The sequence below is a fragment of the Hippopotamus amphibius genome, chromosome 11, assembly GCF_030028045.1.
Source record: "Hippopotamus amphibius kiboko isolate mHipAmp2 chromosome 11, mHipAmp2.hap2, whole genome shotgun sequence".
Lineage (NCBI taxonomy): Eukaryota > Metazoa > Chordata > Mammalia > Artiodactyla > Hippopotamidae > Hippopotamus > Hippopotamus amphibius.
The window spans coordinates 21,720,304-21,737,592 of NC_080196.1; the positions used below are offsets into that span (position 1 = coordinate 21,720,304).

Here is a 17,289-nt window from a genome sequence, read left to right on the forward strand (position 1 = left end):
TTCTCCCCCCAACACGTGCACACAATGCCTGGTAACGAGCTTCAGTGACGATTTGTCTCTGTGCTGTTCGGTTTGGATTTGTCGCTTTTATTTTGACTTTATAGTATAGCATAAATCACTCAGATTTTGCTTGATAATTCTCCTTTCATACACGTTGGAGGCGTGGCGGGGGGAAGGAGCTGCAGGGGGAGAGGGAAGTGTCTCAATTTAGGGATAAGTGCTTAATGCTTTATTCCCTGAACTAACACTGTAACCAGTTTATGGAGCTTTAGTGTATTACTCTCCCGTATAAGTAGTTTGATTCCTTTAAAGGTCATAAAGGTTTTACTGGAAAAATAACGATGACTGCTCGTGTGTATATTGTCATAGTAAGTTTACTAAAGTGTGACAAGATCCATTTCCCTTTACCTTGTTAAGGATCTGGAAGCTTCCTTTTCTCTCTACAGGAGTGTGCCAAGACCCATCCTGCCCTGCCAAAGCAGTTCTGTGAAGGGGTGGTAGATTGTGAGTATACATGAAAGGAATCCTTGGTAAATGGGTGATGGTGGGCCCCAGCCTTGGCTCATGTGTAATGCAGTTCTTATGAACTAAAAAGTCTTTAAATTCTGAGAATGTGGCCTTATTTCCCACAACAGAGGTCCTAATACTAATATTTATGTAGCACTTTTCTGAATATCAGCAGCCAGGTGCACTTTCTTAGTAATTCTGATCTGTTTTCATGAATCTCAGGAATATCATCTTTCTAATGTTCCGCTACTTAGGAATATCACCTTGGCAGTGAGTTTTCATAACTCATAACATAGATTCTTGACTACTCTGGTTATTTTGCTGTTTTAATAGTGGGTTCTCCTCCCACAGGAGTGCTCTGATTCTAAGGTTCTTCCTGATTCCTGGGATGTGAGACAAGTGAATCCTATCCTGAGCCATTGCAGTCTAAGATGTCCACCAAGTTGAAAAAAGATGCAGCCTTGACTCCTGTGGTGCACACTCGGGAGGAGCAGGAAGGTCTAAGAATAGTGAAGATAGAGGAAGAGGAGAACCATGCTTGGGAGCAGAAGCCTGGACAGCTAGGGAATGTGCACCCTTATCAGGAACTTTTCCGCCAGCGCTTCAGGAAGTTCCGTTACCAGGAGGCCCCTGGACCTCGAGAGGTGCTGAGCCGACTCCGGGAGCTTTGCCAAAAGTGGCTGCGGCCTGAGATACACAGCAAGGAGCAGATCCTGGAGCTGCTGGTGCTGGAGCAGTTCCTGACCATCCTGCCCGAGGAGCTCCTGGCCAGGGTATGGGAATGTCATCCAAGGAGAGGAGAGGAAGTGGTGACTGTGCTGGAAAATCTGGAGACAGAACTTGGAGACAGAGGACAACAGGTGGGAAAAGGGTAATCCATTGTTCATTTATGAGCGCCCCAGGGGTCTACCGGCAAAGAGAGTGAGCATGGGTAAGCAAGAGGATTTTGTGGCCGTTATTTTCTGGGCTGAAGCATTATCTTTCTGTTTTCCCTTTAAAGTTTTGCTGCTTTTGTGAACTAATTAAGACACTGGGTTCTTCATCATTCTGCTTCCTGTACCCACAGGAAATTTTATTTTTGATCACACTTTCAGGTTTAGTTAGCTATTGCTGATCCTCTCATAAACCCAGCTCTACTTATGTGTCCTTAGGTCCAAGCCAGTGCACATTACAAACAAGAAGTGCTGTGGAAGGAAGGAGGACCTGTAAGCCTCACAAATCAGTCACTGACTATCCAGCTAAAGTGTGATCCTTGGGAGCATTTTTCTTTGCAAGAGAATGGTAAGCTTTAAAATGTGAATCTTCGTGATCTTTTGGAAGCACTGAATATAGCGTCTGCTAGGAAGCAATGTTTCTGGTGAAAAAAAATGGTATCTGGAAATAGCAGAGTAAATTTAACACCAAAAGGTTATTTACAAAGTGAGGATATCTAGAGTTGATTTAATTTTGAATTTTAATTGGGTTATGATAGTGGTTTACAGTTCTAACTGTGAATCCAAATCATTGTGGAACTTGTTTTAAAAATACAGATGCCCAGATCTACCAGAGATTTACTACAATAGGCCCTAGTATTTTATGTTTTAATTAGCTGTTATCATAGAACAATAGTGGTAGCTCATATTTTAAAATTCAAGTAGTATAAAAATATATAAAATGAAAAGTTCCATTCCGAAGAGTTAACCACTGTTAACATTCTTTTTTTTTTTCTAATTAATTAATTTATTTAATTTATTTATTGGCTGTGTTGGGTCTTCGTTGCTGCACACGGGCTTTCTCTAGTTGCTGCGAGTGGGGGCTACTCTTCACTGTGGTGCGCAGGCTCCTCATTGTAGTGGCTTCTCTTATTGTGGAGCACAGGCTCTCGGTGCGTGGGCTTCAATAGTTGCAGCACACAGGCTCAATAGTTGTGGCTCAGGGGCTCTAGAGCACAGGCTCAATAGTTGTGGCGCATGGGCTTAGTTGCTCCACGGCACGTGGAATCTTCCCAGAGCAGGGCTTCAACCCATGTCCCCTGCATTGGCAGGCGGATTCTCAACCCTGCACCAGCTAGGAAGTCCCACTGTTAACATTCTTGAGCATATACTTCTAAAATTTTTCTGTATGTATTCAAGCCTCTCCCCACTTTGTAGGGAAAATGGTATCATAATGTATTGACTATATTTTTAACTTTTTTATATTCTTGATGCTCTGGCATTTGGGGCCTTGACCCAGGACAGACTGTCCTTCCCAGAGCTAGCTGATTCCTGGAGATAGCAAAGGACTCCCCTGCAAGTGGGCCTTTCATATACAATCCAACCAATCCAGAGCCCAGTCCCCCAACCATCTCCTTTATCAAACTTTCACACACCAAGCCAATATACCCCCTGCTCTAAATCACCCCAGGGTCAGATACCAGACAACTAGGGACCATCCCCATAGCCCAGAGCGTGCCAGAATTATTCAAACTGTCCATCCTAAGCTTATTCAACACACCTACCCTGCCTTATCCATTCCTTCCTGGGGAAACTCCAGTAAGGCTCTAGGCCATGCACTCCCCTCTTCCCCTTCTGCCTGCTGATCGATCTTGGTGCTTTCCCATGCAGCCCTTCATGGCAGACTATGTCTTCTGTTCCTTGGGATCTATGAGTGTAAAAAATTTCTTTCTTCGTATAGTCCTTTCCATGCCTGCGTGTCTTACCATACCTGATTCAAACAAATCCTGGATACATTTTTAACATATATATACATACCACTTTGCATTTTGCTTTTTTTTTTTTTAACCTAATGAGAATATTCAGGACAATATTCACTCATGCACCAAATATTTATTGAACATCAACTATGTGTCCAGCAGTATTCTAAGCACTGGGGATATAGAGGTGAACAAAAAGGCCAACGTCTCTGACCTCGTACAACTTATATTCCAGTTAAATCAGTGGGTACTACAATCTTAGTTCCTTCATTTTTTGTAGCCGATGTTTGTGGCCTAGAGAAAACATGCAGAAGTAATGTTATTCTTATCAGTAGAGTTACTTTATTCTTTTTGATATTTAGTTTTCTGTTGCATACATGTAGTACAATTAATTTAATAGTCTCCTACTAATGTATATTTAGGCTGTTTCCAGTATTTTCGGTATATTTATTTATTTAGCCATGCCACACATCTCACAGGATCTTAGTTCCCCTACCAGGAATTGAACCAGCACCCTCAGCAGTGAAAGCACGGAGTCCTAACCACTGGACCACCAGGGAATTCCCTATTTTTGTTATTTTAAACAAGGCATCAGTGAATGTCTTTCTGTAAAGTCTTTTGGCTCCTGTGTGAAAATATTGGAGGAAAAAAAATCCTTTAAATACAGTGAAAGATTGTTAGCCACTGGATTAATGTAAAAAACTTATTACATAGGCAACAAAGTTATAGTGATTACCTCTGGGGAAAGTAAAAGACACAAGGTGATAAGAAAGATGAATTGGGATTTGGACTTTTTACTTTTATACCTTTTGTACTGTTGAAGTTTTTACCTTGAGTATCTATTCTTTTTGTAGTAAAAATAAAGAGCACAAATTCAGATAAACCTGATTCAGATAAACCTGAGTTTCAAGCCAGGCTTTATCACTTACTAGTCATGTGATCACAGACCAGTTATTTAATTTCTCTGTTTCAGTTGCTATACTTATTACCCAGCTCGTTGTATTGCTGTAAGCATCACCAAATGTTGGGTGATCACTTGGTGTTTTAGCTCTCTATTTCCATGTAACAAACCACTCCAAAACTTAATGGCTAAAAGGAACAACCATTATGTTATCTGTCACAATTCTCTGGATTGACTGGGATAAACAGGATGGTTCTTCTGCTGTACATGATATCAATTTAAACTAGTTATCTGGGGGGCTTGCCTGGACTGTGGTGCTTGAGATACTTAGCTCACTGCTCATACTTTAGCAGGAGATGGCTAGAAAACTGAGCTTCGCAAGATTCTGAGATGGATGGGTGTCAGGTTATCTCATTCTCTCACTTTCTATGTAACTCTTCAGCGGGGTAACTGGACTTCTTACTTGATAACTCAGGGATTTCAAAAGCATCTTTTTAAAGTCTTAGTCCTTGAACTGATATATCATCACTTTCACCATATTCTGTTGGATAAAGCAAGTCACAGGCCAGCCTAGATCTTGTATGGGATAGGGGTGAACTACACAAGGGATGAATACTAGAAGGTATGTTCATTAGGGACCCTTTGAAGACTCTTGGGAAACTTTCTTTCCTACCATTCTGAGTTTTTAGATCTGGACTGGGGCCCAAAAGCCTTTTATTTATTTATTTATTGTTATTCTCTGTGACTCATAGGTGCAGTGAGTGTCAAAAACCATTAGGATGATAGTTTTTGATTATTTAGCACAATCCTTGATATTAGTAAGCATTTGTAATGTTATCAATTATTATTATTAATCTTACTTCCAGACCCTTAGGTGGGACATGTGGCACTCAAATAATCAACTTGTTTTTTCAGCAGGAGCTGAGACCAGGAATATTACTGGTGAATTTGCCCCAAAGCAGATATCTGCAGAAAGGAATTCACTGGATGCTTTCCAGGACCCAAAGTGTGCAGAAACTTTTCAATATAGGGGTATATCAGAACAGCAAAAGGTCAACCCCACGAGAGTAAAACAACACAAATGTAAGGAGTGTGGAAAGGCCTTTGCTCAGAGCTCAGGGCTTGTTCGACACTGGAAAATTCACACTGGAGAAAAACCTTATAAATGCAATCAGTGTGGAAAAGCCGTCAGTTATAAATCAGCCCTTCTTTCACACCAAGAAATTCATAATAAAATAAAACGCTATCAGTGTAATGAATGTGGGAAAGCCTTCAGTCAAAACACAGGCTTGGTTCTTCATCAGAGGATCCATACTGGGAAGAGACCTTATGGGTGTAAAGAGTGCGGTAAATCCTTTAGTCAAAGTTCACACCTTATTGGACATTTGAGAATCCATACTGGAGAGAAACCCTTCAAATGTAATGAGTGCGAGAGGGCCTTCACTCAGAGGTCAGGACTCATGGAACATCAGAGAAGTCACACTGGAGAGAAGCCCTACATGTGTAAGGAATGTGGGAAAGCTTTCCGGGGGAGCACCAGCCTTACTCAGCACCTGAGGATCCACACTGGGGAGAAGCCCTATCAGTGTGAGGAATGTGGACGAGCATTCATTCAGAGGTCAAGCCTTGTTCGTCATCAGAGAATCCACAGAGGGCAGAAGTCTGTGTCTGTATCCTAATTGTAAGAAGGCCTTTAATAATAAATCAGGCCTTACTGAACAGTTTAGAAAGCTGTGCTGAATACAGACCCAATCACTGTGTAATAAATTCAAGAAATTGGGGAGGTAGTATCTCCATTGTTATTCTAGGTAGTCAAAGTAGAAGAGATTCTGATACCATCCATCAGATTTAAAGAAGCTGGTAGCTTGTCACTAGAACAGACCATTCACGTTTTGGCCTGAGTCTTGTGGATGCTGCTATTTCTTTCTCCCATTCTTTTCATCCTCTGCTGTGGTCCTTCAGCGCTTCTGCTCCTTGAAGTCACTATCATCACATACCCTGAACATCCTGATGACACAGTGGCTCTCAGATTTTGAACAGAAGACCACTGAGACTATTAGTGTATATACTATGCGAAGGAGAACTTAGCAGGATGAGTAAGGACAGTGATACTGTTTTTAAAATTACATAAATGAGGGGTAAGCTAGGTAAGTTACATTTAAAAGTGACTACTCAATGACACAGCTTGCTATTTGTTTGCCTCCTCTTCACCCTGTTGGTGAGGGAGGAAGTCCCACCCTAGGATTCTGAGGATGGCCAAACACATGACACCTGATACTGGACAGATGGGATTGACAGCAGTTTATTAGTCATGTATACTCATAGCCCAGAGGAGGAGGGCCACTTGGGAACAGAGTGAACAAATATGAGCTTTGGGATACAGGCTTTGTAGTAATAAGATGGGGTGGTCTCTGGTTTCCTTGGGAGGATGTGATTGGCTTGTTTGAATAATTTCATGGGCAGACAAGGAGGTGAAACCCAGTAGGTTGAGGACCGGGTGGAGTGTAGCTAGTCCAGCTGATGGGGAACGAGCCAAGTGGGGTCACTTCCTGCTAAGTGGGAAGCATATATATCAAGAGCAGAGGAATCAATGGTTAGGCTTTTGGGTCCCTTTGAAGCTCAAAGATTTCAAGGCAGCACAGGAAGTTTTAGGCCATGCTGCTCACTTTGTCAACTTAGAAAAAAGGCATAATTTTTAGGAAAGTTATAATGTGTATCTGTGCCCTCAAGTTTTCTGTTTATTCATATGTACTCTTTTTTTTTTTTTTTTTTTTCTTTATGAATCTCAGTGACATATTCCTCCTCTAGTTTATTTCTAGGAAAAAATCCCAGAAATACCTCCAACCATCCAGAATGCCAGTTGGACTTGATTCCATATTGGTAGTGGGATTGAAGAGACATCAGGTAGCAGAGTCTGTAATGCTTCTGCATCTTTCTGACTTTCTTATGCTACAAACGAGTAGATTATCTCAAACGCAGCTCCCTCAGTGTCCATTGTAATCATCTGGATGCTTATGTCCTCATTATGCTTTAGTCTATTTTTTCAACCTTTTGAATACAGTCTGAAAAGCATTGGTGTTGTCTTTGAATGAAATATACTTTTCACTATTAGGAGGTCTTGAGAAATTAGAAAGTTTATATGATAGTGTATAAAAGTGGGGTATTTCACTATATGCATATTTTTATGGGCCAATATACATAAATACCAACCAAGGAAATTCTGGAGGTGCTAATTGTCCACCCTTACTACCATCATACCACTTACTGTGTTTTGCCTTGTTTCAAGGCTCAGGTGGGAAATACCTGAGAGGTTGAAGTCTACAGGTCAGAGGGAATAGTCAGTAAATATCTATGACAAAAATAAAAGAGAAGTGGATAGAACATTAAATCTCCCTGAAGTGAGATACCTTGAAATTTAAAATGCGGACTTTCACAGAATACTTGTACATTTGAGGAGTTTTCAAGAAAGTAGATGAATTCTCCCATGAAATGTGATGCACTGAGCTTTTCTGGTAGTGGGAACTACACCAGAGATAAAAACTGGCATCCTAAGGATCAGATACATTTGGCGGACATTTGTGTAGCTCATTCATTGTTTTTAGGAATTGAATTAGCTGTCAGCTTTAAAATTTTAGAAATTTTATGTAGAAATACGGGATTTCCATATTATTTTGAAGAAAATAAATCTGGCATCACTGGACCAGACCTCTTACCTTTCAATTCTTTCCATGCCCCACCCTCCAGCTTCATGTGTCTGATCCCTGGAGACATTTGAATTTGCCTATCTGGAGAATGACTACTTCAGAGGAGGGTTTTATTTAATGGTGGAGTAAACTAAATAGAAACAAGATGAAATCATCCTTGACTCTTTGATAGGTTGTTTGCCAAAAATGGAAAACCATAAATTGAGGACATTTGAAAAGTAGGATCCTGGTTTCCCTTGCTACCTGAAAGTGAAGCATTCCTATGAAACTTTTTGTAAGCCCAAATGGAATAAAATGAAGAGGTAGTTACCTTAAGACACATCTTGCTAACGAATGCACAAAATCAAGATAAAGCACTGATGCTCACAGACACAGTGCAAAGCTTTAGTGGCTTAATGCTGAGATGCTGAGTGTAGTTCCCAGGGAAGGAGCTTGGTGGTGCCACTCTTGCTACTTGAGCTGCGTGATACCTCTACAAATCTGGCTGCAAAACAAATGTTGAATGCAATTTTTGCTTTTTGCCTTTTTTGCCTCTTCAGCTTTCTTTTAGTTAGTGAAAACAGGTACTAATGTAGGTCTTTATTTGTAAAGGCAAAGTAGTATAAAGCAAATTTTCAAAAAGCAGGGGATTCTTGTATTTCTTAATTTAGTTTAAATGAAAATGATGAAAACATGTAAGTGTCAATAATGTGACCATTGTGGACTTCCTCTCTCCACAGTGACTTGGCTAGTACATGTGTCTGAAGATATGTGTTTTAAGATATGTGTCATGCATTTTAAGGGTATTTACAAAAGGTAAATAAAACATGGATTTGATGGTGAATTTACAATTCAAGAAAGAAAATTTACAATACAAAACAAGAAGGACAAGTGAACACAAGTCAAAAATAATTCTGCCTGGGAGAATCGGGAAAGTATCTAAAGAAGGTGGACATTTGTGGGACTTTACAGATGAACAGGATTTTGGTATTGAGATTCTAAAAGAAACAGAATATATGCTATTGTTATTTTTTTTTAATGAATTGGTTCAGATGATTTGGCGGCAGCCGGTGGGGGGCGGGGCTAAGTCCAAAATATGCAGGGCAGGCTGGCGGGGGAACTCAGGAAGGATTTCTGTTACAGTTTTATGGCAAAATTCCCTCTTGGATATATCTGTTTTGTCTCAAGGCCTTCAGCTGATTGGGTGAAGCCCACCCATTCTGGAGGGTAATATCCTTTGCTTAGAGTCAACAGATTGAAGATGTTTATCATATCTACAAAATACATTCACAGCAACATCTACGCTAGTGTTAACAACTGGGCACCAAGCCAGATTTACATATAAAATTTAACCATCACAGATACATAGAAAAAGGCAGAAGAAGCTGTTAACATCACACGTGTAACATATTCCACAGGGCTGTTAAGTGCAATTCCTTTTAAGGGGTGCTGTGTAGAGCAGTAAGTTGTAACAAGACTTGTTTTACTGGGCTGTTTACATCAAAATTGTGTTTTATTTGCTTAAGTATGCCTCCCATGTTAGAGTCAATTTGAAAGAAATTCAAAGCACTTCGGAGGTAATAGCATACAGGAGCAAACCCAAGAACGTGCCCTCCATCAGGGAAATCTCACCCTGACTCAACCGATGCCCCTTAGAAAGCATAAAACTTGGTTGGTGAGATAACAGGTTGGAATAACTTCCCTGAGTTCATTTTGTCATCTGTCCACACATTTTATAATAAATCTGTCCTGTCGATATAATTGACTTTGATCCTCGGAACAGAGAAAGCGAGTGACTTGTTTAAAGTGACCTAGTGCAAGGCTTTAAAATTTCTCAACTCCCAGGTTTGGCGGCCTTTCTGCTACTGTTTTCCGACGTACATTTCCTGGGTGCAGTGGTCAACTCACAAAGACTGAGAGGGTGCCAGGCTGCTTTGTAGGAGACTCTGGGTCTGCAGAAGCTGTGATTTCGGCTGTGAAGGGGGCTGAGCCCAGGAAGGCGGCCTGAAGAGGCAGGGGGCTGAACAGCCCGGTTGAGGAGGGAAAGCCTGGTAACAGCCAGCGGGGTGTGGGAAGACATTCGGGAACCTTTTTGTAACCTTGAAAATGTTGAAGTATGTGGGCCGAGCGATGGGATTCAGAATGTCCTGCTTGAGCAGTGGAGGAGCTGAGGGTGCGGGGCGTGGAGACTAATATCACCCTGTTTGGTCCTGAGGGATGGCTGGTTAGCCAAAGACGGGTAAGATTCCTCAGAGGAGGAACAACCTAAGACAGGCACAGCCGCAGAGGGGCCAACAGGGGTGGTGCATAGAGCCTCCCTTATATCACCGTGTTTGGCCCTGGAGGATGACTGGTTAGCCAGAGACGGGTAAGATTCCTCAAGGGAGGAACAACCTAAGACAGGCACAGTCGCAGAGGGGCCAACACGGGTGGGGCACAGACCCCCAATATCTGAGAGAGGTCTCCTGCCCCCAGCGCTGTTTTGCTCTCCACCTCCTGCTCAAATCCACACCTGCTCAACTCAGACCCAGGAAGTAAACAAAGATAATTGCCTCAGTCATGTGAGGCCTTTGATTGTTTATGAGTGTAACCTGAGAATGTTAACCCACGAACTCAATAAAAGCAACCTGGGATGAGTCAGCGGGGCTCTTGATCCCAGAGGTCTTGAGCCCCCCGTCCCACTTTTCTCTTCTGTCTGTGTCTGTGTCTTCTTCAAGCTTGCGGCACCCGTCACTCACCTTAAGTCGCCGAGCTGGTCTCGGCAGCGGGGCACCTGAGAGGTCATAGAGATGTTCAAACCTCCCAAGTTCCTATACAAACCCGCAAGTAGAGTCTTTGGGACCGAGATCCTAGGTGACCTGTTCTGCTGTATGCTAGTGTGCACGTGTCTGGTCGCCCTCCAGCGCTTCTCCCTCTCCTGCCTAGGGACGAGCCGGCAGTTTTCTGGCCTCGGGGTGAAGAACTGGGACTCTTGAGTGGATTGTAGAGAGAGGGCAAGTGCTAGAGTCGAGTTTGGGGAGTGCGTGGGCGACCCCCTGTTCTCCATGCCCAGCCCCGGCTGCCAGGTGCACCCTCACCCCCAGGAGACCCCCATAGGGCATGTGGAGTGTGACTTCGTAGGCGCAGGGGAAGCGGGGTGGACTGAATTTCCTTGGTGTTTGCTACCATGCAAAGACCTACCTGTCTCCGCAGCCTTGGCAACAGTTTATCCCTAAACTGTTAGGCTTGGTTTGTCACTATTTTATCTATAAAGTTAACAAGCTTCTGTAGATTCTTAGCTGCCCAGGTAATTTTGTTCTGGTTACAATATGTTCTTATCCCCCAGAGCCCAGGAGAGCCTTCACCTTGACTCTGTACCCTAAGTCAATTAAATTTTGTCTTGAGCCATTGTAGCCCGAGATATCTAAAGTTTAGTGTAAGCCTGACTTCTGCACGCTCCTAGGAGCAGGAGGGTTTGCACATAGTGAAACTGGAAAAGAAACACATGCTTGGGAGAAGGCACCTGGGAAGGTGCATCCTCACCAGAAGTTCTGCCCCTAGCATTTCAGGCAGTTCTGCTACCAAGACGTCCCTGGACCTCACAAAGTTCTGAGAAACTTTGTCATTACTGGCTGAAACCAGAGATGCACACCAAGGAGCGGATCCTGTAACTGCTGGTGATGGAGTAGTTCCTGACCTTCCTGGAACAGGGGATACAGGAGACTCATCCAGTTAAAAGATAGTAGTTATGCAGGAGAATCTGAAGATACAGCTTGGGTATGCTGGCCATCAAGTGGGAGAGGGGTAATCCACTATTATGTTATAAAAATGCTGAATCCTGGGCTTCCAAGTATGGGGAGGGATAGAAGCAGATCAAGATTGTATGTCTTTTCTTTACGGGGGCTAAAGCAGTGTCTTTCTGTTTTTCTTCTTCAAAGATCCACTGCTCATTGCTCTTGAGACTGTGATATTTGTCTGCCTCCTAATGCCACTGGAATTTTCTTTTTAACTGAATGCTGAGGTTTTAGCTATTAGCAATGATTGGGCCTATTTGTAAAGGGGCAGTAAGTGTAGTGGTCAAACTGCAAGAATGTTTTTTTAAATTTTATTGGCTGTGTTGGGTCTTTGCTGCTAGGCGCTGGCTTTCTCTAGTTGCAGCAAGTGGGGGCTACTCGGTTGTGGTGCACAGGCTTCTCATTGTGGTGGCTTCTCTTGCTGTGAAGCACAGGCTCTAGCTGCACAGGTTTCAGTAGTTGCAGCACGTGGGCTCAGTAGTTATGGCACATGGGCTTAGTTGCTCCGCAGCATGTGGGATCTTCCCGGATTAGGGATTGAACCCATATCCCCTGCATTGGCAGGCAGACACTTAACCACGATGCCACCAGGGAAGTCCCAAAAATTTATACCTAGAGTGTACCACTTACTAGTTCTGTGATCTTAGGCAAGTTATTTAATCTCATCAGAATCCAATACAAGTACAATGAGAAATTGTTTTATCCTTAGGTTCAAGCCCATGAACAAAAGCAGCAGGTACTCTGGAAGGAGGCAAGATCTTTAACCAGAGAAGTCAATGACTATCTAGCTCAAGAAAAACCCTTAGGAGCCCATTGCTCTATAGCAAAATGGTGAGTATAAAAAAGAGCCTTCTGGGAAGAAGTAGTCTCTCAAGTGGCAATATGACATGCCTGTCTTTGTGCTTTTCTTAAGGACAGCCAGGTCTTATCTGAGTAGGAATAAGGCAGAAAATTCATCATACGTGTAATGATGCTTTGCCATCAGTTACACAGAACCAAGAACTTAGCTTTGGGGAAAACTTCTCAGTTACCATCTTAATTGTGGCTTGGCCTTTGGATGTTCCTGCTCTTTATACTGTTTATTTATTTTTATATTTTTATTATATTACTCCTTGAGTGACCTTTATACCACCATTTAATTTTTGGTCAAAGAAGCGAAGATGCAAGGACAGTGCTTTCTGTTTAACCTCCTATTTTCTATTAAGTTTTGCAAAAATAACCTGTCAGGGTTAATGAGACAAGGTATACTGTTTTTACAAAAACTCAAATCAGAGAAAACAACTGAAAGATGAAAGATATATGTATCATGAAACAACCATATGAAAAAGATACACATTTCCTTCAGATTAATGTATAATATACAATCTGAAAGGCACCCATTTCCCTCATAGTAAGTTACTTATGCTCTACAGAACCTTAGTTTGCCATTCATAGTTTCTCGCTTGGGGAGACAATGAATACTCAGTTTCCTCTGAGGAGTTGAGTGAATTGCACTAATAGCATCCCCTGTGACAATTGGAAGCCAAATTCTACCTGACCTTATTCCCATAGAAGCACTATGTTAAGTCAAAATGATGTAAAACACAAGCATTGAGGACCTGTAGAGTTTTTCTACTTGGTATATTAAATTTGATATGTTTTAAATTCCTATCAAAATAAAAATATAGCCATATATCCTATTATTAATTTCATCTGTATGAAGCATTCAAATATATTCTGGTCCTTTTTTTTTTTTAATATTTATCTTTTTGGCTGCACCAGATCTTGGGATCTTTTAGTTGCGGCATGTAGGATCTAGTTTCCTGACCAGTAATTGAATCCGGGCCCCCTGCATTGGGAATGCAGAGTCTTAGCCACTGGACCACCAGGGAAGTCCCTATTCTCTAGTCTTTATCCCAGTATATTTAAGGCACAAAAAGTACACTTCAAGTTAAAGTACAAGATAAATCCAATCCTCTTTAGGCTGTCCTTCCAGAAGGAAATATGGAAAACTGCATGATTGGGATATGGTGGGATATGTCTACTACTAATTGGTGGACAAGGAACAACTGAGTTTGAGGGACCTCCTAGCTTAGTGTAGGAAAATAGGAGTGGGGATCCTTGATGTCTTTGTACCAGATGTGTCTTTAGCTCATAGACAAGGCCTAGAGTAGTGCAGCTAAAGGAATGGTACTCATTGGCCAAAAATGTCTCTTGGATTATTTTCTGAGGTAACATTGGGACCTGATATTTAAAAAGACAATTGGGACATTTGATATTTAAAAAAAAAGGAAATAAGATCAGATACATGAAAGCCAGAGATGGGAAAGTGATATAAGTCTTCTGCATACTGGCCTCTTCTCCCAGGTTGATTGACATATTGAACAGTTGTATCAGTCATTCAGTCAGCTAGTCCCCTGATGCGTGGAATTCCATGGTTGTGAGAATTCAATAGAGGTTAAAATTACAAGAGATTTTAGTCTAATGACAGTGGAAAATATGAAGAAAATACAATGTCCCTGCTTTATGTGATATTTTCAATGGGTGTAGCTGTATCAAATAGTGAGAACATGTAAATTGAGGAAATTAATAATTTAAGATTCTTTCATCTAATATTGTAATATTAAAGAAAAGCAATAAAGCATACCATAAATGTCAACCTGATCTTTATGGACCTTCCTCAAACACAGAACCAAGAGTCTCCATAAATCTAATTATAGCAGCCCCTCAGTGTTAACCTAACCCCAGAACTTGCTTCTAAAAGTATTAATTGTACAGAGTATGTATTTATGAAGCCCTTCCTGTATGTCATTAACTATACCAAGGACATATGCAGAGATGAGTAGAACATGAATTTGCACTTAAAGAATTTATAATCTAGGGGACTTCCCTGGTGGTCCAGTGTCTAAGACTCCATGTTCCCAATGCAGGGGTCCCGGGTTCAATACCTGGTCAGAGAACTAGATCCCACATGCTGCAACTAAAGATTCCACATGCCGCAAGGAAGATCCCACGTGCTAGACTGGCGCAGCCGCGAGGGAGGGAGGAAGAATTTATAATCTATCAAAGCAGAATAGGCTACATAAACAATAATTATATTATAACATCCAAATAATGTTAAAGCACATTAATTCTGACTGAAGGAGCTAGCAGAGTCTTCACAGAAAAGAAGACGTTGGTGCTAGCTTTTAATAAGTACAACTTCGAAAAAAGGGAGAGAACTTGTTGACACCTTATTTGTAATTGTAATATAAGAAGATGATATTCAAAACAAAGCAACGTGGGATTTCTTTACAAGAGAACACTTGCTGACAACACATATGTGTGTAGCTATACATACACACCTACATATACAAGCATACATTTCATATACATTATTGCAGATCTATTTGAAAAATAGTATCCAAATAAAATATAATTAGGAAGGCAGATTATGCCAATAAAAAATATGAACAGAGTCATTTTTATTGAAGTACACTTCTATTTTTGTGAATTGCCTGAAATGATATTAGGAAATAAACACCATCCAACACTGAGACAAGATTGCCTACCTTCTAGCAACATCCTGTATGGAAGAAGGAAAATGATTTGGTTATTGAACTTAAGTCCCATTTGTCTAATGAAAAGAGGTTGTCCTTGTTGTATGGTCTGTAGTTTACGAAAAAACAAACACCAACAAAAATTTGACTTCGTTTATGTGGATGGATCCTCTAATCAGTAATACACCTTTCAGGGGTAGTTAGCCAACATCAGAAAGGCCACACTCCAGAGGAAGTTAGCATTAAGCACAGCAATTAGCTCTATCTCTAATTAATAGCAGAGGTTTTACTAATTCACATACTGAATGTTAGCAATGAATTTTCATTGGTGGAATTTGTGATATTGAAGACATATAGTGACTAAAATAATGTAGAGTCTCTTCCTTCTACCTTTGCATGAACATCTAGAGTCCTTCATTGGCTCACCTTTTAGAATGGCACGCGAGGCATGATTCTCAACCTTTTCTGATGTCAGAAGATTCTGTTTGCTTGATGCTGACTCTAAGGTTCACTGCATCCTTAGCAACATTTCCTTCCAATGAATCTTTCACCCAAGATGTGAGAGGAGCAGCTATGCAGACAGAGGAACTGGGACTTCATTATGCTCCCCCACCCCCAGGCTGTATGACTTTTGTCCATGTTTGCTGTCAATGTTTCATACTTGAATTATTAATGAAAATGTTTTTTATAAATACTAGGTTATATGGGACTTCCTAGGTGGCGCAGTGGTTGAGAATCCGCCTGCCAATGCAGGGGACACAGGTTCAATCCCTGCTCCAGGAGGATCTCACATGCTGCGGAGCAACTAAGCCCATGAGCCACAACTATTGAGCCCATGTGCCGCAACTACTGAAGCCCATGTGCCTAGAGCTTGTGCTCCACAACAAGACAAGCCATGGTAGTGAGAAGCCCATGCACCGCAACAGAGAGCCCCACTCGCCGCAACTAGACAAAGCCCATGTGCAGCAACAAAGACCCAACACAGCCAATAAATAAATTTATAAAAAAAAAAACTAGGTTATAAGCATTAGAGTAAGCAATAATTTCATAAAGTTCATTCTAATAAATAATGAGCGTGTGTCCAAGTTTTATTGAACTCATTAATGAAAGAGCCAACAGAATGGTAGATGATTACACAAGAATATACCAAATTGAAATTCATATAATTAGTGAGGGGTAAATGTTGCAATAAAATTGCTAAATTAGATACAAAATTGGTTACTATTCTTCTCTCCTGGGCAAGGGAAAATTTCCTATCTTCTCACTTTTCCAGAAGTTAACCTCTAACTTTATAGGACTATAAAATATGAAATCTAATCAATTGTGAGTCAATGTTAAATTCCTCAAGAGAGTCAAAATGTTCTAGGATATTTTTGCCTATTTCCAAGTTTTCATAATTTTCCTGAACATTGCTAATAAATGTTTGTATGCATAGCAGATTTCAGTCTAAAACTAGAACTAATAGCTGGGGGAGAGGAGCCCAAAGCCCTCATGAATCTCAATTGCTGGCCTCTGATGCGTCTCAAAATGAACCTAATAATTATGAATGAGAAAATTAGCTGTGTTCAGTTTTCATTACAGTCATGTTCACCCTTAAGATCGCTCCACATTTTCAGAAGTATTTAAAAATCACAAGTTACCTAGCAGCAAGATTGATGTAACATGTTTTTTGTTTTGGTTTTGGGGTTTTTTTGGCCAGGCCAAGTGGCTTGCGGGATATTAGTTCCCCAACCAGGGATTGAACCCTGGGCCCACGGCAGTGAAAGCACCAAGTCCTAATCACTGGACAGCCAGGGAACGCCCAAGATTGGTGTAACATGTTTAAAAGATTTGCCTTTTCCTTGGGTTTAGTCTGGGAAAACGCTCATGCAACCATAGTGAATGAAGCAACAACTTCGGGGTAAAGCGGGGACGCAGGGCACTCCCTGAAAAGGATGACGATCTGAGCAGACCTTTCACAGCCTTTCTACAGATGGTGCACTGCTGGTCTTCTCTCCCATCCTGCAGGAGATGGTGGCCTCTGGCCAGTTGCTGTTTGCCAGCCTCCTGGTTCAGTTCACAAGTCTCCTTCCCATTTCTTGCCCCAGGATGTTTTCCCCAACTCCTGAACCTTTCCCAGCCTGAGAAAGAGGAATTCTTAACTTACTCCGTTTTTCCAGGCCCATCATGCCTTCCATATCTCCCATGAAGACTCTTAACCACTGGGACTCAGTGAATCTCCATACTTGAACTCTTT

The 17,289-nt window shown here is 41.4% G+C and overlaps 1 protein-coding gene across 1 annotated transcript in view; it reads left to right on the forward strand.

Annotated features, from left to right (window-relative positions):
* LOC130831748 (zinc finger protein 883-like) overlaps positions 1-17,289 on the forward strand; it is a 29,666-nt gene that overhangs the window by 222 nt on the left and 12,155 nt on the right. The window contains exons 2-6 of the mRNA XM_057700105.1: positions 447-504; positions 859-1,367; positions 1,659-1,788; positions 4,995-5,707; positions 11,328-11,329. Of these exons, the coding sequence (XP_057556088.1) occupies positions 939-1,367; positions 1,659-1,788; positions 4,995-5,707; positions 11,328-11,329 (1,274 nt within the window). The 5' untranslated portion in view covers positions 447-504; positions 859-938. The remainder of the gene's footprint in view (positions 1-446; positions 505-858; positions 1,368-1,658; positions 1,789-4,994; positions 5,708-11,327; positions 11,330-17,289) is intronic.